Source organism: Neltuma alba, unplaced genomic scaffold, assembly GCF_004799145.2.
Source record: "Neltuma alba isolate B1F8T4 unplaced genomic scaffold, ASM479914v2 tig00013520_pilon, whole genome shotgun sequence".
Lineage (NCBI taxonomy): Eukaryota > Viridiplantae > Streptophyta > Magnoliopsida > Fabales > Fabaceae > Neltuma > Neltuma alba.
In genome coordinates, this window is record NW_021637738.1 from 27800 (window position 1) to 50001 (window position 22202).

A 22202-nucleotide genomic window follows, 5' to 3' on the forward strand; every position below is an offset into this window, starting at 1 on the left:
GATTTGCAACTTGTTTATTTACAATTATTTTTAATGCTTTTACCCACAATTTTACTAAATGAAAATAACAACTTACAAAATGAAAGTGACCGTTTATGTAATGAATTTTGCAACCCATTTTAATCAACGTGTTAGTATGTAAAAATATTCAACTGCTTTTTATTTGTCTTACTCTAGAGGCGTATTAGTCATTTTACCGAAATCTACAAATCCCAAATTCATACCTCATATTCATTTGGTCATTTCATTTATTTGGATCATTTTTTTGTCTTTTTCAATTTTAATAAATATTTTTTTGTCATTTTCCCTTCTTTCAATTGTTTCTCTATTTTTTTTTGTAACAAAATTTAAGAAAGGAGCTGGGCTCACCCACAATCCAAAAACAAGGCACCTAACTCATGATCCACTACTTTACGACCAGGTAGGAGAGTATACATGCTTTCACCTCCCCCTAGCTAAAAGGCATTAACAACCTTAGAATTAGTTTCAGAAGATGTCAGTTTACTTAGTTGTGAGATGCCTCTCTCAGCGCCCCAACTGACTCAATAACTGAACCCTCTCCCTTAATGAGTCCGTCCAACTCCTTTGCCAGCTAAAACTATGGATAAGGGGTTTTTTCTCTGTTGTTTTTTTGGTACTGAATTTTAGGTGTTTCTCTTTATTTGGAAGTGATTGGTATTAATCAATAAACACATTGTTTAATAGCTTATAATTTTGCATAATCGTCTGGATGTGGTAATTTGTTAAGTGTTTCGCTTTTCCTATTTAGTTGGATTTTTTTTTTTTACTGTTAAATTTATCGTGCTTTATTTGTGATTATATATTTTTTTGAGAAAATTGCAAATAAAGACCCCTGAATATATAAAATAGCAATCAGGACCCTGAATTTGAAAAATTGCTCACAAGGACCCGGTCCCAATTTGTAATTATGAAATCATGGCTAAATTACCAAAATACCCCTCTTTAATTTTTTTTTTCAAAAAAGAACACTACTGCCTCGCCGGAATCCGGCCGCCGGAGCTCCGCCACCTCAGCCGCCGGCTGCCGGAGCTCCGCCACCTCGGCCGCCGGAGCTCCGATGCCGGCGGCCGAATTCCGGTGGCATTCCTTTTTTTTTTTTTTGAAACTGTTTTTTTTTTAAATTGGGGGAAGTGAGGTTGGGGGGATTTGATCCCCCAACCTCATGCTTCCCAAAATTAGGAATGACCATTGAGCCAACAAATTTTTGCTAACATTATAATACAAAAAAAAAATATAAGTTAACTCATTTACTCTTGTTCCAGGTGATAACAAGAATACATTTGAAAATAACAAGTTCTGATTATAAATAACAAGTCTGGGATTAAAATTTAACAACACGTTTTTTTTTTATAACAACACACTCTGTTGCAGGTGATAACAACAATACATTTGAAAATAACAAGTTCTGATTATAAAATAACAAGTCTGGGATTAAAATTTAACAACACGTTTTTTTTATAACAACACACTCTGTTGCAGGTGATAACAACAATACATTTGAAAATAACAAGTTCTGATTATAAAATAACAAGTCTGGGATTAAAATTTAACAACACGTTTTTTTTATAACAATACACTCTTTTTCAGGTGATAACAACAATACATTTGAAAATAACAAGTTCTGATTATAAAATAACAAGTCTGGGATTAAAATTTAACAACACATTTTTTATAACAATTAATTATTTTATACTTTGAAAAATAAATTATTTATAACTTATAAAAAGTATTTTAAATCTATTTAATTTGCTAAAAAAATAATTTTTATCTCCAATTTATAATCAAAACTTGAAGTGTAATTTATTATAGATTAAAAATACTTTTTTATTGTTCAAATTTATAAATAAAATTTAGGAAAAATGACAACACACTTTTTTAATTTTTTTTAAAAAATTTTTAATCTATATATCTATATAACTCATTATAAATCAAACTACTTCTTATAAATTATAAATAGTATAATTTATTGTAGATTAAAAATACTTTTTGATTGTTTAAATTTATAAATGAAATTTATCTCTAATTTATAATTAAAAATACTATTTTTTTCTTTAAATATAAAAACTATTTTTAATATTTAAAGAATGAAATAATAAATTATACTATAATATTTAAATACTTAATAATAAATTTAATATTTAAAGAATGAAATAATATAAAAATATTATAATGAGTTGTTAAAAATATTATAAAAAAATGTGTTGTTAAATTTTAATCCCAGACTTGTTATTTTATAATCAGAACTTGTTATTTTCAAATGTATTGTTGTTATCACCTGAAAAAGAGTGTATTGTTATAAAAAAAACGTGTTGTTAAATTTTAATCCCAGACTTGTTATTTTATAATCAGAACTTGTTATTTTCAAATGTATTGTTGTTATCACCTGCAACAGAGTGTGTTGTTATAAAAAAAAAACGTGTTGTTAAATTTTAATCCCAAACTTGTTATTTTATAATCAGAACTTGTTATTTTCAAATGTATTCTTATTATCACCTGGAACAAGAGTAAATGAGTTAACTTATATTTTTTTTTGTATTATAATGTTAGCAAAAATTTGTTGGCTCAATGGTCATTCCTAATTTTGGGAAGCATGAGGTTGGGGGATCAAATCCCCCCAACCTCACTTCCCCCCAATTTAAAAAAAAAAAATAAAGGAAGGCCACCGGAATCCGGCCGCCGGCATCGGAGCTCCGGCGGCCGAGGTGGCGGAGCTCCGGCAGCCGGCGGCTGAGGTGGCGGAGCTCCGGCGGCCGGATTCCGGTGAGGCAGTGGTGTTCTTTTTTGAAAAAAAAATTAAAGAGGGGTATTTTGGTAATTTGGCCATGATTTCATAATTGCAAATTGGGACCGGGTCCTTGTGAGCAATTTCTCAAATTCAGGGTCCCTGATTGCTATTTTATATATTCAGGGGTCTTTATTTGCAATTTTCCCTATTTTTTTTGCCAGCATTTTTTATCATTGCAAATCAGATACATGTTTTCACATAAAACAAATCGCACACGAAGCTGTTTTCATTTTTTTTCCCCAACACATTAAGCCATCCATTTTTGTCAAACCGGGTCTGGTCTAATGGGAGATAGACACGTGACCTTTTCCAAAATAAATATTCGAAATATGAACTTTTTTTTAAAGTAAGCCTAAAAACTTAAACGCTAAATTCAGTAAATTGTCTCCATATAAATATCTTAATTTTTACCCCAAAAAATCAGTAGCCAGCTCGCCGGTATAAATTTTCGGAATCCAGATTACGTTTGTCTGGAAGGTTTCGACGGAATCAATCAAGTCTGAACTGTTGAACCGTTCCTAGTTTAGTTGTCGAGGACAAGCAGCATTGCAAAGTCGAAAGCTCGCCACTTTCCTCTTCCTGAGGCCATATCTTCTGTAAGGTCAAGTGTTTATTACGAAGTCTACAAGGATGGAGAATCTTAATAACCACCCGGATCAAAGAGTCACCGGAAACGGCCTCCCCCCGCCCCCTCCCCCTTCCAGTCACCCAATTCACCCTCATATCCATGAACCGTTTTTCAACCACTGCAACTTTCTACAGCCGAATGGCCATGATCCTCACATCGCCGGTAACTTCACTTACCCCCATGTCCCTGGCCCTCCCAATGGTTTTGCTAACCATAATCAACCTTATAACCACTTTAATCACATGAATGGCGATCCAAACAACTCGTTCGGTGCTGGAGGACCTCCCTCTACCAATGGCAACTCTGGATATGGTTTTAACCATCCCTTGCCTCGTCCGGGGCGGAAACGAGGTTGGCATCCCTCTACCCAAGGAGCTTCTCCAGGTACGAGCTTATTTCTTTCTATGTTTTCTTTTATTGCCTCATTTCATTAGAATAACAATCCTTTTGTTATCAAGTTCCGGCCAAGTAAATAACCGAAACCAGGAACCACTCAAGGCGGTTGGCAATACGGTTTAGATAGTCATCAGTTATAACAGCTTTTTTGCTTTTCATTTGGAATGCTGTTTGGCATCTCTTCTCTCTCTCTCTCTTCCCCTCCCCTTTCTTGATATCTACAGTCTCTTTCACTTGCTCTTACTCCACTAGTATGACCTTAAGTCAGTGAAGGAGTCTAATTTGATGGAAGATAGCAATGACAGCTTGTTCCTCCTCATTCTTGTATGAAATGATGATGAGATAACTGCCCTGAACGGCAACGGATAGTCAACACAGTCTTGTAGCTTTTGGACCTGAGGTCTAATGGGTTTCCTTTTCATCGCTCTCGGGTAAAAGCCCCCCACCCCAAACACCAAAAGTTAAACCAAAGAAATAAAAGAAAAAACTTTGGTTCTTTTCTATGTAGTCGCATTTTGATCAGGTGATCAGATTTTGAATTTAACCTACAATTTTACGTTCACACACCACTTTGTGTTTTTCTCGCTACTTGAGAAGATTTTAGCTTTTGGAGTGGATGATACATTTAGATGCAATTTCGTCTGCATCGCTAGACTCATTTCTTTTCCAATTGCCAGATCAAGTTGACGGTGCTTATAATGTGAAACTTTACATTGCTCCTGTTCCAAGGACATCGACAGAAAATGATGTAAGTCTTTTTCTTCCAGAAATCATACACTGGTTGCATATGGAATGTTGAATGCAAGAATACTTTTGGCACACAAAAATGTTTAATCCATTTCTGTTTGTGGTCCATGGAAATGGCTATTCCCATGTTTGACTTTATCTTGAAAGCCTTGGACTAACAATTCCGTTCTAGGTCCTGATCTTGCCAAGGGTGGGATTAACATTCGCTCTTAAAAATATTGGAATGGTGACTAATGCAACCTACTCCAAAATCTAATCTTATTTGTTGTATGCCCTTATCATCATCATCTAGCTTCAATATTGATTCTATATCATGAAAACCACATGTGCTAAATGCAAAACGGTTTATAGTTGACTCATTTTATTCTTTATACAACCACACACTGGAACAGAGATGGGCATTCCATATGCCATCCTCAGAATGAGAAATGTGATCAGATTATCACACATGTCTCTCCAATACAAAGTTTCAGTAGATTCTCCTTCCTTATATCCTCCCCCAACAAGATGATTCCTCCAACCACCCCCCCCACCCCCCCAAAAAAAAAGGGTTGAATCATGCTTCCTTAAGAAAAATGCATAACCATATAGGTTTTGTTATTTTCTTCCACAATACTGTCATTTCTACAATAATTATAACTGTTGATCACATTTCACTTGCGTATTTTGTATGTTTAAACCAGATCCGCCTGGTGTTTGAAGAACACGGAACTATTGTTGAAGTTGTTCTTTTGAGGGATAAGAAAACAGGAGAAAGACAAGGTACTAGTTTGCTATCTTGAGTTTATGTACTATATGTCCATCAGTATTGTTAAGTTCGATATCTTCTAACTTCCTTAGGGGCTTTCAGGAATTGAGTTTAACCTTGTGCTGCCTTGAATGTATGTAGCATAGTCTGACCAAAATTAATCACAGTTAAAATTTTGTTTAACTCATGCAGGAAGTTGTTTTGTGAAATTTGCAACGTTAGATGAAGCTGAGAGGGCTATCAAAGCTTTAAGCAATCGATATACTTTCACTGGGGTGAGTACAAGTTTTTCTGTAATGCATTAAATTAACCCTTTGTTGCTGCCACTAATTCTATCAGTTTAAACGAAGTCTTTTGTTGTTTGACATATTTAATTTTTATAGGAGTCATCACCCATTGTTGTCAGATTTGCAGACCGAGAAAAAGAGCGTCTTGGTAATTCTTTAAGAATCTCCTTTTGACCCTTTTCCTATAGTAGTGTTTTAATATTTCTGAACCAACATGTGCTATAAGCTGAATATATGCAACAATTTCCTGACAAACCAACCCAAGCTCCAGTCCATTTGGCTATATTTTTATGGGGTCCTTTGCCTTGAAGTTTGTACACTCCATCATAATTACTTTTTATGGTGGACCATGTTTATGATGACTCTATAGTCTATACGCCATCTGTACCTTCTGGGATGTTGTAAGCTCTCAGCTTAGGTTTTGAGGATTCTTAGAACATGACAATATCTTCAAAATTGCTTTCTGTTATTTTACTGAGCTTTGATTTTGAAAATTCCAGGATTTGTACTGAGATGTTCAAATTTTAAGTTTTATTGATGAAGCACACAGGAGATACAAGAAATATTGTCAGATTCACATATATTTGTTTGAAAGTAAAGAAAAGGAGATTGATGAATGTTCTCAGATTTCATAGATTACAGTGGAGCTTCTTCAGCGAGTAATAAGCAATTAAAACTAAAAGCATCATGGTCTTTTGGTATTGAATTATATTTTTTACTCTTTTGGCAGGGATTCGAGGGTTCCCCCAAATTATGGACAAAAAAAATCTCTCAGAAGGCATGCTTCTTCTTGCTCTCAAGATAGCCTGCAACCTTTTATGGCCATACTGATTATCTTTCTGTTTCTGAATATATTCTCTTTGATATTCTTTTTATTTACCTCTACTCTTTGAATTTGTGTTTTTCCCCTAGCTCATTGTTGCCTTTTGTTTTGATATTTATTCTTAGAGGCGGTGGACAAAGTGTTTGTTGGTTGCATCAACAAAGAAGCTTCAAAAAAGGAAATTGAAGAAGTATGTCTTACCATTCACATTCACTAAAATCTTCGAATATATTCTGTCATCATCTAAGCTCAAGTTACTTTTCTGTCTTATACATGTTAGTGCTAGTGTTTTTCTTGAACTTCAGAATGTGCTGATTTTAGAAACGCATTAGATCCACGCCCTTGGTTGGTTGGCATCTAATGGAGTTCAAAATTTTGGGCGCCATGTCGAAGTTGTTCATACTTCATAATGCTTTTATGCAGAAATAGCTGGGTGAAATTGTTTGTTAATGTGTGCTTGTGTCTAATTTGCACGGTTAATGTTATTCTTTAATTTCCTTACCGTTTATTTTGATTATCATGTGAAATATCCTTCACTATCCACTTCCATGCCAAGATGCATCTGATATCCTAGGCTCTATTTTGTAATTCTTTTTATGCATATTTTCTACAGGTATTTTCTCCTTATGGACATGTGGAGGACATCTTCATTGCTCAATCTCGCGGTTGGTTTATGATCTTTTTTTAAAAAATATGTGTGTGTGTGTCCTCAATCATTTCTATTTTCTCAACTAAAGCTCCCAAGTGGCCGGAGATGGTTGGGTATCATGTGAAGTAGTTGAGGTTGGAATGAGATAGAGAACTGCCTTTTCTTCTTGGGTGAAGTAATAAGTATAACTAAGCGATTGGTTTTGAACATGCCACACCCATTAGAACATATACAAAATATTGAGGGGAAAGAGATAAACGTTCACCATGAATAATAGTCCAATGTAGGCTATATATTTTTAGCATTGGAACGCTGTGTCATCTTGATTTTGATAAGTATTTCCTGCTTCATCAATTTATTATTCATATTTCACCTTTTGCCTAACAACTCGCCACTTCTATACCTTTCTTGAATTTCAAGGATATTGTTTTGTCAAATTTTCAAACAGAGATATGGCTTTGGCAGCAATCAAAGCGCTGAACAATGCATTCACAATGAGGGTAAAGCTCTTCTTCTTTTTTATTTTTAATTTATATATATTACTTCATGGTTCTTGTGAAGGCTCATTAAATCTTCTTAATCAAGCAGGGTTGTGATCATCCATTAATTGTTCGTTTTGCGGACCCTAAGAAACCCAAGACCGGAGAACCCAGGTTCTGCCTTCTTTCCCTTTTATTTTCAGATATAACTCTGATGTGACATTTCTAATGAAAGAACTTCAATTACTTGTTACTGAATTCATATTTTGTCCGAACCGTTTTCTTTCTGGTAATTGATTAGCCAAGTACCTTGTGTACATATGCCTTGTCACCGTTTTCTGCTCTGGTAATTGATTAGCCAAGTACCTTGTGTACATATGCCTTGTCAAGGCTTACGGGTGCATGCTTTCATGTACTCAATATATCCGTAATTTTGTTAATGAACAAAATTTGTAAGCAAGGGATTTATGTCCGTTTTTATGCTCCTCACCCCCCCCGGGCTGTGTGTAGGGTCAACCATATGCCTGGGAGTGCATTTGGTCCATGTTCTCAAGAACCAGCTGTCTGGTTGGTTTCGTTTCATCCTCTCTCTCTCTCTCTCTATCACACACACACACACACACAAATTTTTTGAAACTAATTGCAAGAAAGCTGAATTCGCTTCTGCTTAATTGAGTTGTTGCAGGCTGCCACCGAACTATGGTGATTCCACTGGAGGGAGTAATCTGCCTATGGCCCCACATCATCCCACAATTCCACACCCACAAGTTGCTCCTCATATTCAAAACTGGCAACCTGCTAATGCCATGGTGCAACAACCATTTCCTTCCAAGCAAGCACATCCACAATTGGCTCCAATGCCCTCCCAGTCCATGCAGGCTCAAAAGTTATCTTCTCAACCAGTTGTTACCGAGGTGCTGAAGCAGTCGCATCCAACAGATTCATCAAGTCAAAATATAGTAGAGCAGCAGATAAATACACAGGTTAGTGGCTAACAGGTAATACATTAATCAATCATTATTTAGGAGCTCTTCATTCAGGTTTTTGTTCTGGTTGTGAAGTAAATTTTTAGTTACTGAAGAGATAGGTTCACATAGCTGCAGTGATATTTGTCTCTTATTAACTCGACATTCTTAGATTTCTTCAAACTGTGTTTCTTTTTCCTCCTGGAAATTATCATCAAAAAATTTTAGGCCTTCTAAAGTTAACTTTAGAGCATTTCTAAACACGTTCCCGGCACCTGTACCTTGACGACCTCAAGCCTTGAGGTGATTCTGGATTTCTTTCTTTTAATCTTTGATGATGCCTCAATAAAATCAACCTTAATTTCATGGGTTTTGCCCGTTTACAAGTTACTGTAGATTAACAAAACTACTGAATTTGCCATTCTCTTGCTGTTGAGTTTAAGTATCAACTCTTTTTACCATACATTGACTAGATTAATTTGATTTGGTGCGAGGTCAGGGTAGGCTATCTACATTTTTATTTGACCAGCCTGAATGTTATTCTTAGTTTTATATTTTTCTTTGCAGCCTTCCCAGACCGGAGGCAGTCCTTGTGCTGTTGCTGGCAGTACATCACCAAATATGCCAGAAAGTCCTGACGACGAAGTTTTTCCAGAGTGTGACTGGAGTGAGCATATCTGTCCTGATGGTAATAAGTACTACTATAATTGCGTAACTTGTGAAAGTAGGGTAATGTTTCTCCCTTTTCAGTTTTGAGCCTGTTCCTACATTTTTTCCCTGAATTTTATTAAACCAAGTTTATGATTCTTGCTCTGAATGTTGCTGCAGTGGGAGAAGCCCGACGAATATGCCTTGTATGAGAACAAACTACAAGAGCAGGAGGATCATGGCTGTCCAAATTCATAGTTGGCATTATCTTCCTGACAAGTTGCTTAGATACAGCAGGTGAACTCTCAAATGCATCTTCCAATAACTACGGAGCAAACCTTTCCTGCCTGTCTGGGGGTTACCTCCCCCTTGTATGTATGACAGAGAGAAAATAGTTATTCAAATCCTTTTTTTTTTTTGGAGAGGGGGGGGGGGTGTGTGGGGTTTTGTGTTTCAAAGATGGGGTATTCATATCATCCTGATATTTCTTAAGATTTAGCTATCTACCTATCGTGCGTTTTGCTAGTGGAATTAAAAGCAGGTGTGTTCTTTTGACTTCACGTTATAGTCCCATGGCTTAGCAGATCACATTTTTTGGGGTCAATAGCTCAGTATATCGCTTACAGATGCTAACTTTTCGCATCTTAGAAAAATTGATTAAATATAAACCGAGTCATTTACCTTCATGTTTAAACCTGACTTTTGGAAGTAACTCTCAGTTACTTGTAATTCTTTTTATTTTTTTTTAAAAAAACTGCCACTTTACCATTTTGTCGTCAAATAGGGCGGATGATTTTATTCTCCCGTTTGGTTGCATCAGTTAACATGCTGTAATTGTGCAGGAAACAAGTAGTTATATCACGTCTCTGTCTTAAGGAGAATCTAATATCTGAAACCACAATTACTATTGGAAATGTTTCCATTATCTGAAGATTCGATCCTCCAAACAGCGGACCACCTCGGCTGCATGAACTTTGCAATGGCTGCTACTATCTTGTAATATATTTTTTTTCCTGTGGTTTTTTTTTTTGGGGGGGGGGGGGGTGTAGCCGGTGGACTCCTAGCATTGTATTTGAGATTGATGTTTTGTGGGTCTTCTGTTGCGGGCGGAGCTTTAGACAACAAACGGCTGGCCGATTTTTTCCCCCCTTTCTTTTCTTTAGCAAAAATTATTTACAGGCAAGGAAGTGTACAGAAAGCTCGAAACTGGTTATAATAATATGTTTAGATCCTCATGGCTGTGCGCAGCAACGCACGCGGATTAAAGATGGTCATTACGTACATTAAAAAAAGTTTGGTTGCTCTTATCAGGGCTCACTTTTACGTTGGGCCTGATTATGGGGCCTGACAAACGAAAATTCCTGGCACTGCATATCAGGGGGTATAATCTTGAAAGAACAAAATAAGGTGGATTTAAAAATCATACAGTAGAGATGGTGAACAAATCCCAAGTAAAAGAAGAGAAATGAGGGATGTAATCCCGCACTTTACGCGGAGCAATTGGTCAATTTTAGGTCGGGAGTAATGTACGTGTGTGTTAATAGTGCTAAGAAATCGTCAGTGCCCATTGGAATAGAAGGGTCCCATCATTTCACCCTCAAGCTTCACGGTGAGTTGGCCTGTGCCCATCCTATCAACTTCAATTATTCCTGTACGATGATAGTCTCACCTGCTCAATAGAACGCAGCAGAAGGAAGAACATGACTCGAGATGTTCTGGTGTCTTCCTCAATAAAAGCTAAAAGATGTCGTTATCAGGATCTATTCCGTCCGTCACAGAAACCAAACCACTATCTGTGACATGCTGCCGTGGGTTTTCTTCTTTCTTTTTCGGCTTTTTTTCTTTTAGCCCTCTCCAGTTTCCCTCCTTTTCAGGTGCTCTTATCTGGCCTCTCTTCAATGAATCGATTTCATTAATGGATTGCATAACGTGCAGATTAAAGAGTGGCATTTACTCAACAAGCTCGAAATAGAGTGGTAGAGGTTGAAGCGACCTTCCTATTTATAACAACGTGCCCATATAAGGACACTGCTTTCACCATCAGATCCTCCAAATTTTAAAACATTTTCCTAGAATTAGTTTTGTGTGGATTCCGGGACAAAGCAAAGGAAGAAAGCTTCCACACGGGATCGTTCTCGTGACAATAAACCTAAACCTAACAATCTTTACTGCTGCGCAGTGAAATCGACGTACATTCCTTCAACGAAAAGAAACAAGAATACAAGACAAAGGACGAGTCAGAAGATTCAAAGCGGACAGAAAAGCTTATTTACTATTTTGTTTCTTTGTTATCTCTCCCACAACCCCCGCCTACGAGAACTTTCTTCTCCCTTCTTCCTTTTTAGCTCAACAAAAATATTAAAGCTCGCTAGAAGATGTAGTCCCTGCACTGGTTAAAAATCCAAGCAACATAGCATACAGTAAATGATAAACACGAGGGCTATGCGCAAAACATTGGGTTTTACATATAATTAATTAACTAGCAGGAGTACTGGAGTTCACGTCTAAGTCTATTATAAATTAAATTAACGTCATCATTACAAAGAATTTGCATGATCACGCAGTTAATTAAGGATTGATGGTCTGTCTACTCTTCTTTCAACATATGGGAAGGAATGATATCTTGGAGAAGCCCATGGTCCCTTAAAAAAGCATTGGTCCCTGGATTACAAGGCATCCTCTCTTGAGGAAAGCGGCGATACTACTCTTTGAACCACAAATGCGAGGAAAACCCAAAGACGACAATGTGTTCGCTAGGAATTGGTGATCATTATGATGTTGGAGCTGCTCATGATACTGCGGGGATAATAAGTTTCCCGGCGTTGCAGCTGAACCACATCCGGCGGAGACCACCGCTGGTACCAAAGCTCCGGCAAGAGTCGAACGAGGCATGAGTGGGCTTGTATGTGTGTGTTGGCCTTCATAGGTCGTGACAACAATGCTTGGATCAGTGAAGGATCGTTCCACTCGTTTCTTCACATTACATGAAGCACTGGTGCAACGGTAGTAGCTTCTGTTCAAAATTTTAAGAACGATATTTAAAATTCATTTTAAACTAGAAAAAGAATTAGCAAAGCTAGGTGCAGATGAGTGAAAATAAGAGATGTACAGCAGAAATTGAAGCATCACCTGGGAAAGGGGCTGTTCTTCACGGCTTTTTGACCGTACTTTCTCCATCTGTACCCATCATCCAGATGATCGACCTCGCTTTTCGTCATGAACGCGAATCTCGGTTCCCTCTGTTTCTTCTGACTTGTCTTCTTGGCCTTCAACCTATACCCAGCCAGATCCACGAAACCATCAAATCTTAGAATGTCGGTAACACCAATTTACGTGCTACAGAAGAAAAATTAAGGCATACTAAATTTATTTCCTAATAAGAAGTGCGCGCGCGCGCGCATAAGGTTCCGGCAATCGAAGCAAAAGTAATTTAAAGGAGAAAAATCACGTACTACATTACACAAGACCGCACCAAATTATCTCCTTTCGTCCCATACTCCCTTCTATTAAATCAAAATGGGGGAAAAGGACATGAATAGAAAACCCACTGGTTCTTGGTCTTTGGTTGTTCATCTCCTCGTTGATCTACAGTTTTAGTGTGTTCATCAATCAGTGCCTCACTGGACGCAGATGAAATGGATGAAGAGTTTGGAGTGGCAGGCTGTTGATTCAACGGCTCGCAGTAGTTTTTTGCAGCGGCACATCGATTTTTGAGGTCGGAAGGAAATAGTTGCGGGGGCAAATCAAAGGAACCATAGTCCTGCTCCTGCACACCCAGTAACTCCATAAACCCTAGAGAGCTCTTTTCCACTTCATGAAAATCAAAGACACTCGAAAGTGGGAAGCCGTTTGAATTATAATCCCCAAACGAAGAGGATCCAACTGCTTCCTCCTTCTTGACACCCTTCTTCTCCATAAACGAACCACAGATTACACTCCCATGATCAAGCCTGAATCCTTCAGCCTCGACCAGGAAAAAATGAAACTTGGCAACGCGGAGTGGGTGGTAGAGACGGAGCAAGGTCGGGTTGATCTGGTTAATAGGTGGGGGAGGATGGAGAGAATAGTTTTGGGTTCACGAAGAAAGAGAAAGTTCAGAGGATGAGGATGGCTAATAATCGGAGCTTGCCAAGCAAAGCAAATTAAACAAGTTTTGACCGGCAAATGGAGGTAATTCACCGGTACGGACAGGGTCATGACGAGGCGGGGGCATTTAATGAATGAGGAAGGTGCCAGGGTCGAGGTTTTCCATACGTAGAATATCACTGCTTGGACCGGTGTCAGGTGTGAATGGGGTTCCGGCTATGCGCTCAAAGCAGCCGACGTTTTAGATTATTCTTATAACGAACTCTTTTAAATTAATATGAGTTCATATAATATTCAATGCAAATTGTTCCGGTCTTGCCTCGCCTGAGAATTTCCTCCCAGAGTCATATTCTGCTTCATTTGTCTTGAATTTAACATCTTCCCTAGCTCTCTGCTACCTTGTGCATGCAGCTCTTTTAATTCTCCGCCGGTGCACAAAACTATATTAAGCATCACGTGATCATGACAGGCGTATAATTACGCGAGTTAAAAATCGATTTACAATTTATACATGGTTCATTAAAGACAATAACGAATCAATTTTTTTGGGGTTAAAAAGGGTGGGGAAGCGAATTATTAATTCCACAGAGGGGGGGGGGTGCGGATCACTGGATTGTGACGAGAAGCAGCAGAGGAGGTCGTAAATGAAGGGCCGAAAAGGGAACTATAGATGTAAAAAGGTACAAGGGTGAGTGAGTTTTAGGGACTGGATTTGAGCAAAGAATTTAGTTGTTAAAACTACCATACATAGATATGTATATATCAAAAGAGGCTAAAATTCTCAAGGGGTTTCCTTTACCCACTCTGCTTCTTCTTCCTCCCCTTCTTAATTCTCTCTCTTGTTCTCTTTTTTAGCAAAACATATATTTGTGAGCGTATATGTACTGGTGAATGTATGAATCAGTATATAGGAGATGGAGATGGGTTTTACCTTTGGTGAGAAAGGGAAAAGGTGGTGCACGTGCGGCTAAGAAGGGCGCATGCTGACATAGTTTGCGTGTGAGTACTTGGTACCTCCTACCTAGCTGCCCATGCTTCTCTTCTCTCTCTTGCTTTCCATTCCAATACTTGTTTGTTCCTTTCCCACTCCCGCATCCACCCCATTCATTATTCATTATTCATTATTCCTTTCCTTCTCTCTCTTGTTCTTGCTCTTCATTCGCTCTTGTCCGCGTACGGCCTTCCCCTCTTATTACAAATCCCATGTCTTGTTTCTTAACACACATGTACTTGCACAACCGTCTTGTTAATCTGTGGCTCGTGTTATATAATCATGACGTAAAATTGGTCACTCCAGAATGCTGGCAATCCCCAGGTTAGTTATACAAGAAAATATATATGTGTATATATATATATATATATATATTGAAGAACATAACATAAACAAAACAAGTACTCATGTAAACATAATTGTGTTCCTCTGAAAGGTTGATAATTGAAGATCCCATTGTCACAATACATATCATATCTTGAATGCCCATTCCGTATAACTGTAAAACGTGGATCCTCGTGCAACTACGCTCTGCGCAATACCTGATTCATAACCTTTTTCTGGGTTTCCCATTACGGGTTCAAGAAATTATAGCCGTGTTCTCTTTGCGGTGTGATAATCAAGTCACACCTCTCGGCCAGTCCCGCGTGGACGGTGGATGTCGATTTTCCAAATCTTTGATTATTTTATGTGTCCCAGCTACTTATTTGATTTTAAATTCCCAATCACTTTTAACTCCTTATTCTAATAACTGCAATGAATTCGCCCCGATTTTATTATTCTAGAAGTTCTTGGGAAGAATACTTTCCCGTATGGTTTGTTTCAGTTTTTAAATAGTATTTAGGCGTTATATATAAGATCTTAGTACGTGACAAAATAGGATTTTCTGAACTGGGTCGTCTGTGAACACACAAATAGATCAGAAACAAAATTACGGTCTGGTGAAGAGAGGGAGTATCATACGCTTCAGGGTTCTGTCATATTGACAACTTCACGTTCGTGATGACGCGCGCTTGGAGAGTTCCAGCATATTTTATACTGAATAGTATTTAAAAAGGATATGGTATTAATTTTGAAATAATTCAACAAGAGATAATTACTATCAAATCCCATAAAAAGAAAAAAAATTACAAAACAAGTTCTACAAGTTGTTATTTTTCACAGTAAGACTTATTATTACAAGCTGCTTAGGTTGTTGTTGAGATTTTTTAGTCATTATTTATCTTATATGGGACTTGATTGTAATTCTCTAATTAAGCAAATTTTCAAATGAAAATAATATGTTTTCATCCAACTTTAATTTTTTAACCTTAAATTCCCTCCACTAGTCTCCTGACACTTTCTGTGCATAATATTTTGGGGGGATACCAAGAGACTAAGATCAGCGTAAAAACCAACCTTATTTTGAGGGATATGTTTCTAATTTCTCAATTCTGCTTGGAATTAAGGGCGGTCCTTGATCAAATAATTAAATAGTAAAATAAGGGCGTGACTCATGAGTTGGTGCTTGTTTGACTTTGACCGGAGGTCGCTTCTGGGATAAGTTTGGGGAGCTCAAGACCGGAAAAGGGAAACGTGGAAACGAAATAAAATACGAAAATGCGTTTTGTCTGGGGGTGAAACGTCGCCGTATTTCCTTGGAAGCCCGATCCCCATTCGCACCGATCCACGAGCCCCATAATTGACCAGAGTCACGAGTCCACTATTTATTTATTTCCTCAGTTCATACTCTTCCGATCCTGTCTAAGGAGGGAAAATAATTTTTTATCGTATTTATAAGTCATTCTATTAAATTTTTAGTAAATGTATTATTTTATTATTTATTTATTATAGTATAAGTAGTTATTTCTTTTAAAAAATATATATATTAAATATGGATAGAGTTAGAAAATTATCATATTTTAATAGAGAGCTAATACATTTTATGGTTTTTTTTTTATACTGAAAGTGTCTTATAAATAAGATCAGAAAAGTATCAGCTAGGCACCTACCTTCATAGCTACTTGATCAGTGAAGGCAGCTTATAGCAGGACAAGTGATTACCCATGTCGGTGGTAATTAGCAAAACCAATGACTGCTTGAATCAATTAAGGCTACGTTGACTTGCGGATTTGGCATTTTTTTAACATTATGGGAAGAGAACAAGAAAAAAGGCATTGTGATATTGTCTCATGGTCTTATTGTGCAGGTCATATCCTAATTTTTTTAAAATTTTAAATATAAGTTACATTTTAAAATGTTTGATTTTTTTTATCACGAATATTCTTTATCAGAAGTCATTCTGTTGACTTTTCTCTTGAAGAATGGTGTTGAAATTTAAGGAATTTGATTCAGGATCATTTTTTTAAAAAAGCCTTAATTAATTTCAAAATTGAAGAATATGAACTTATCTGTTTAAAATATTATGGGAGATAAAAAATTATTTATATAAAAATGAAGCATGTAATAATATCGAGCGCTCTGGTGGGTTGGGAATTTGGCATTGATGAGGAATAGGTCCATCCATGATTGCCGGCGGGTCATATATATAAAATGCTAGAAAGCTAAAGCCAAATATTTGTTGAAAGCCTCATGATTTATTCTATATTTGATATGGATTTCTTACCCCACCTAACCGTTACTTTTTGTTACAGGTGACCCACTTGGAATGGTGAACTTATCCTTTTCATGTCCCAATTAATTAAATTATAATTAACTAAGCAGATCTTTATTGATTCGTTCGATCGGTAGGAAACACCTTCTAGAACGTTGACATTATTTAGGTTTAACTCAGGGCTCCGGCCAACTCGTGATCCTGAATCCACAAGACAAACAAATCTTATCGTAGCATAACATATACATATATTATTCATCCTCCCTGTAACTTACCACCCAGTTGCATTCGAAGTCGAGACACAGAACAAGTTTTCAGGCGAGAGCGTTAGGCCAGTTGACCTTAAATTAAAATTAAACAGCATTTGAGTCTGGTTGGTTTGTGTCTATATATGTTCAACTTCAACCTACCGAGCACACGCCCCTCAACGCGGATACGATTCCATATTACATACACTCGCACCTGCGAGATTGGCTCCTGGGTGGGAGTAAATAGAAAGAGATGAATTATATCCAAACTTTTTATATAAATCATTCAACGGTCTGCTTTTTAACCTTCATAATTATGTATGGAATCCAGCAAGACAGTACAACCCCACCACACGTCTTTAAAAGGACCTTCTTTTTAACCCAAAAAAGGGGTTAAATTCGCAAGATAATTACACGCCTCTCAGTTAATCTGAACCATCAAACTTCTCCATCTCAATAAGACAGCTCAGGTAAGGAGGGAATAAAAACAGAGACTTATAAATTTCAATGGACTAGAGCTTTCAGAGCTGCTATAAGAGAGTATACATGGGGAAAACCAGTACGTAGCATAAAAATATGAAAAAAGAAGCGCAGCCCATACCTGGCCGTAGCACGAGTGATGGTCTGGGAATATATTTCGTGTGTATGCGTGTACTTCGGCTGGTGATGAATGCCGACACTGTCGTAAATTTTCAGAATGCGAGATTCTCGCACACGATTACGAATATTTTTTCTGCGATACATATAATATCTCATATTTGATCTGCAGAATGTAGGTATATACACAGAAACCATTGTTCATGATCAGGTGTAACTATAAATCTAGAATTGTCCTCCTAGCTAGCCCACACAACATCATCAATCATCCGCAGACAGGCATATTCATTTGATTTTTATCATTGATGTAATTCTGAATAATAGCTGCGAATTGAAGAAAGCAATAATAATAATAATATGGGGTGTGTGTGGCATGTTTTGCTTTACCTTGTGATGAAAACAATGTATTCGATTGGTTTGACTTCTTAACGAGCATTGAAGATATCATGATGCCGGTGTCCCACTTTAAATGCTACGATTACAAAATCTATGGCTTTTAGTGATCTGAACAACACACAATGCTGAACCCGATCATGTGATCTTGTCAGCGACACTTTAGGTAAGTTTAGATTTAGCCCCCACTCCTCTCTTTTAATACGTTGAATTTAATATTAATGCCATATGTAGGTCATAGGGTTTTATTTTTTCTGTTCTGGACGAAGCACTTTTACGTGGGGGCTCTGGACCTACCGTTTCTTACCAGAAATGCTTGTTGTTTTCGGAATCCAAATCTCAACCAGATAATCCAATCTCAATCATGCCTCATAGCTGGATCACTGCTTTTCCCCTCCGATCCAACTCTTATGCTTAATTCTGTCGTTCACTCATAATCAGTTCTTTTTGAGATTCAAGACAGTCATCGATTTGTTATTATTTATTTTTTTTCCAAAAAGGAAAACAGAAGAACAAAGAGGAATTGCAGAATTTCAAATGCTTGAACGGGGAAAGCTACTTCAAAATCTCAGCCCACTTTGATCACAATATCAATACTGTTAAGATCAAGACCGCTTATTTCAAACATAAAATATTGTAGAGCATCCGAATTCTATCACTCGTGGGATGGACAAAATGCCCAGATTTGCGCTTCAAACGTTTGAGTTGTTTTATTTTCGGCCCCCTTCTACTTGGGCAAATTTTGGGATGGGAACAATAAACAGGCCGTCCCATGCATTGGGGAATCACGGAATAATCAAAGTGATTCTTAGAAAACATGCTTTGTAAAATAGGCCCAATCTGATTGGGCTTTTCTCAGATTACCCTGATCTCACCAAATGAATGGTCTTACCGTGTCCAGCCCATGCTTCAAACATGCCTTCCATTCCGTGGCCCAGAATCCACGCCGGGGCTTCACTTTCATTTCTGAGAGTTATTGGCTGGCTCGGAACTTCAACCATGAGGAAAAAGGCTCAGTAGAAAAGAAATAAAAAAGGAATCGTGGAAATTAAACTGCGAAAGAAATAGAAATAGAAATTGAAGTGAAAGCTAACGCCGCAGCAGTGACCATCGAAATGGAAGTATCGAGTTGGGTCGAGATAGATATAACGTGTGGCCTGGAATGATATATGGTTGCATCAAGAAATGAGAATGTACAATCGAACTCTCCGTTTCTCTACAACTGTTTACCGCGCGTCGTGGATGTAAATTTATTTATTGGACGTCGTAATTCTTCTCTTTTCCCGCTAATTACACTTGGATTCTCCTTAAGTGGGGGCTTTCGATTAATTATGGAGAAATCGCTGTGTCGATTGATATTTTGTATCTCAAAAAGACATCATATATGCAGCGCGTATGAAAACATGATTATCTCTTACCCTGATATGTCCAAAGCATCCACAAGTAAAGTACGTCAAATTGATATATGAATGACAGAAATACAACTAATAGTAACAGCGGTATATGAATTACAGATATAATTGTAATGAACCAGCACTGGTCTCATCTTTCCACACAGTGACTCATTGAAATGATCCCCATGCTGTTCTAAATCCAGGCGATGGGAGGCGAGATTAAACATGCACATGAATCTTCTATATATAATATATCCCTACAAACCACAAGGGGGAACTAGACAAAACCTAATTATTAATCTTTACAGATGACTCAGATTCACCCGTCAGAAACTGCCAGTACGTCAACCATAATCTGCATGACTCTCACTCTCGTTTGTAACGACAAAATGTACTCGGCTGTGTCCCTGAAGAGCCCATCCAACCCCACGGACTCGCTGTTGCTGCTGGGTATAAGCCTCTTCAGAGTTCTGATCCTCGTCTCAATCCCCATGGCCCCTTGTCTTCTAGAACCTCCTATCGTGCGAGCCTTCCTCTTCATTAAAACCTTTCTCCTCCCCCCGCTCCTCAGCCTGTGCTTCATGCCTCGCCCTGCCCCCGCTTTGCTCCCCAGATACCCATACGATAAATTCCTGTCTTCTTGATCAGCTTCTCGAAGCTGGTTTTTCACGGACAGGAAAACAGGGAAAGGCTGCGAAGAAGCTCCCATGATTCTACAGAGAGGCGTTGGAATCTCCTTCTGGTTTGCTGTTGCAATTTGCAAGAACGAGAGACAATGTGCGCATTTATACTCTGTGTGATCTGGTAGGCCGCTGAGCATTTAGGATAATACTAAGAGCTATACATATAATTAGGAGGTGGGGACCACAGGCTACAATTTCAGAGAAGGCCTCCAAGGGAATGGGATGGATGAATGAGAAAGGGACAGGTGTGGCCGAGTGCGGTGTCGTTTGCTTTGAGCATGTTATCCAACTCAATCCACATGCATCCACATGATTCTTCCTCACAGCACCCAAACCCCTCTAAACCACCACCTTTCGTCACACACTCACCTCCCCACCTCGTAAGACCACCCTGGATTATTCCTGCCCCGCCACTTTCTAAATTCAATGCATTTACAATATGCGCGATTAATGGGGTCCTTCGTCTCCCCCCTTCCAGCTCAATAAACATGGCGTTCTGCATTAATAAATATATGTAACGTGTTTAATTCATGCCCCTAGCTCGTGCTTCACTTGAGGAAACCTCTTTAAAATCATATTTTAAGTGCAGGCTTGTCAATGCTTATGTAAACAAAAAGTAGACAGCATGGATACTGATGTTGGGATAAGGTGGGTTATCCTCTGACATTCATGAACCAGTCTTCCCTTGAACTGATTATATGATTGAGTTCTCAGAAACAGCCATCTTTTTTAGGGTTCCTAGGCCGAGAAGCCGACACCTCGACAATGTTCCAGACAAAGATGCATGCATCTCGATTTGTCACTGATGATACCTGAGCGGGTGAGGCTGAAGGAAGAACATGGACCAGAATCTTTTCCTTTACTTGTTTCAAGGGGAAGCAATCGCAACGTGGCTTCTTTATTTCTCCTACAACATTCTCCGCCAGCATTATAATGCCTCGCTATTTCAGGGAAAAAAGGGGAAAGGGTAACAAATAAATTAAATAAATGGCTATTAATTCGATAACGCTTGGCGGTGCATGGGAGCAAATAAAATGAGATGCATGTAAAGAAGGTGATCCAAGATCGTAATTTGAAACTGATGAAGATAACAATATGAAGCTTTTTTTTGGACCTTGCTTTTTCCCCCGAGTTATGAAGAGGAACATGCCTCCACGTGCTGCCGTGGGCTTGTAGTAAGTGTTAAGCATACGGAAGATAGCAGTGTCACGTCCCATCGTATCGGCCGGCCCAGTATTCCTTTCCACGCTCCCCTGTACACAATGGGTTCCTGCACTGTTCATCGTCCTATTTCCTCTTCGCCATTCTTTTGAATTCACCTGCCTTTGATCTTTTTTTCCGGTAAAAAAAAGAAGAAAGAACTGCCTTTTACTTTCGATGCTCAAATTAAAAATTGTCTCTTTTTTGTTTTGAAAATAAAAAAAATATTGTATCTATCTCACGTTTAGCTGACATGAATAATTAAATATCCTTACATTTATCATTATTATTCATATGAAAAAAATTGTAATCTCCAGTATTGGGCTGATTTATTAATTAATATATTAATGATTTAATTAATCAGTTTCCTTCTCATTTTACTATTTCACTAAATTTTTTTTATTCAGGAGCAACTTCTAATTGTTTTTTTTTCCCGATAGGCCAGAATTCTCTTAAATTTTAATTGTTGAATGACCTCAATATTTTACAACAAGCCGACAGCCTTAACAGGTCACACCCACGTGGTAACGCAAAAAAAAAGAAAAAACAGAAGAAGGTTGTAACCCTGAAATTAGTTGTGGTCCTGGTGTTGACCAAAAAAAAAAGTTGTGGTCCTGGTGGCCCAGTAGAGCCCTTCGCAACCAGCACTGCTTCGCTTTCACTTCCACGAACCCAACAACCATCCCATGTTCCTTGCACGTGTTGAAAATCACCACGAATAAATGTTTGGTTTTAACCAGATAACTTAAGTTTACATCTTCAGGCCCAACAAAATAAATTGAGATGATTTGGATCTAATATCGGGCTTTAAATGGCCCAACCAACATCAGAAACTCACAAC

General features: G+C 37.9%; 3 protein-coding genes across 4 annotated transcripts; 1 reads left to right on the forward strand and 2 right to left on the reverse strand.

Annotated features, from left to right (window-relative positions):
* Nucleotides 1–3247: 3247 nt before the first annotated feature.
* LOC114738009 (flowering time control protein FCA-like) lies at nucleotides 3248–10411 on the forward strand. 2 transcript variants are annotated; one of them, XM_028926022.1, is made up of 15 exons: nucleotides 3248–3818; nucleotides 4508–4578; nucleotides 5261–5339; nucleotides 5518–5600; nucleotides 5709–5760; nucleotides 6343–6390; nucleotides 6561–6625; nucleotides 7049–7100; nucleotides 7505–7584; nucleotides 7673–7737; nucleotides 8074–8130; nucleotides 8249–8546; nucleotides 9096–9257; nucleotides 9357–9473; nucleotides 10019–10411. In XM_028926022.1, the coding sequence occupies exons 1-14, from the start codon at nucleotides 3437–3439 to the stop codon at nucleotides 9432–9434; spliced, it is 1572 nt and encodes a 523-aa protein (XP_028781855.1). In that variant the 5' UTR covers nucleotides 3248–3436; the 3' UTR covers nucleotides 9435–9473; nucleotides 10019–10411. The 2 variants fall into 2 exon arrangements, with proteins under 2 accessions (XP_028781855.1, XP_028781856.1); XM_028926023.1 differs by lacking the exons at nucleotides 9357–9473; nucleotides 10019–10411 and having other exon boundaries at nucleotides 8249–8561; nucleotides 9096–9176.
* A 1155-nt stretch (nucleotides 10412–11566) lies between these two features.
* On the reverse strand, nucleotides 11567–13092 carry LOC114738021 (WRKY transcription factor 23-like). Its single transcript, XM_028926033.1, has 3 exons — nucleotides 12725–13092; nucleotides 12306–12449; nucleotides 11567–12189 (listed from the first exon to the last, which is right to left on the reverse strand). The coding sequence occupies exons 1-3, from the start codon at nucleotides 13090–13092 to the stop codon at nucleotides 11820–11822; spliced, it is 882 nt and encodes a 293-aa protein (XP_028781866.1). The 3' UTR covers nucleotides 11567–11819.
* A 6537-nt stretch (nucleotides 13093–19629) lies between these two features.
* Nucleotides 19630–20187, reverse strand: LOC114738022 (transcription factor UPBEAT1-like). Its single transcript, XM_028926034.1, has one exon. The coding sequence runs from the start codon at nucleotides 20185–20187 to the stop codon at nucleotides 19798–19800; it is 390 nt and encodes a 129-aa protein (XP_028781867.1). The 3' UTR covers nucleotides 19630–19797.
* Nucleotides 20188–22202: the final 2015 nt, after the last annotated feature.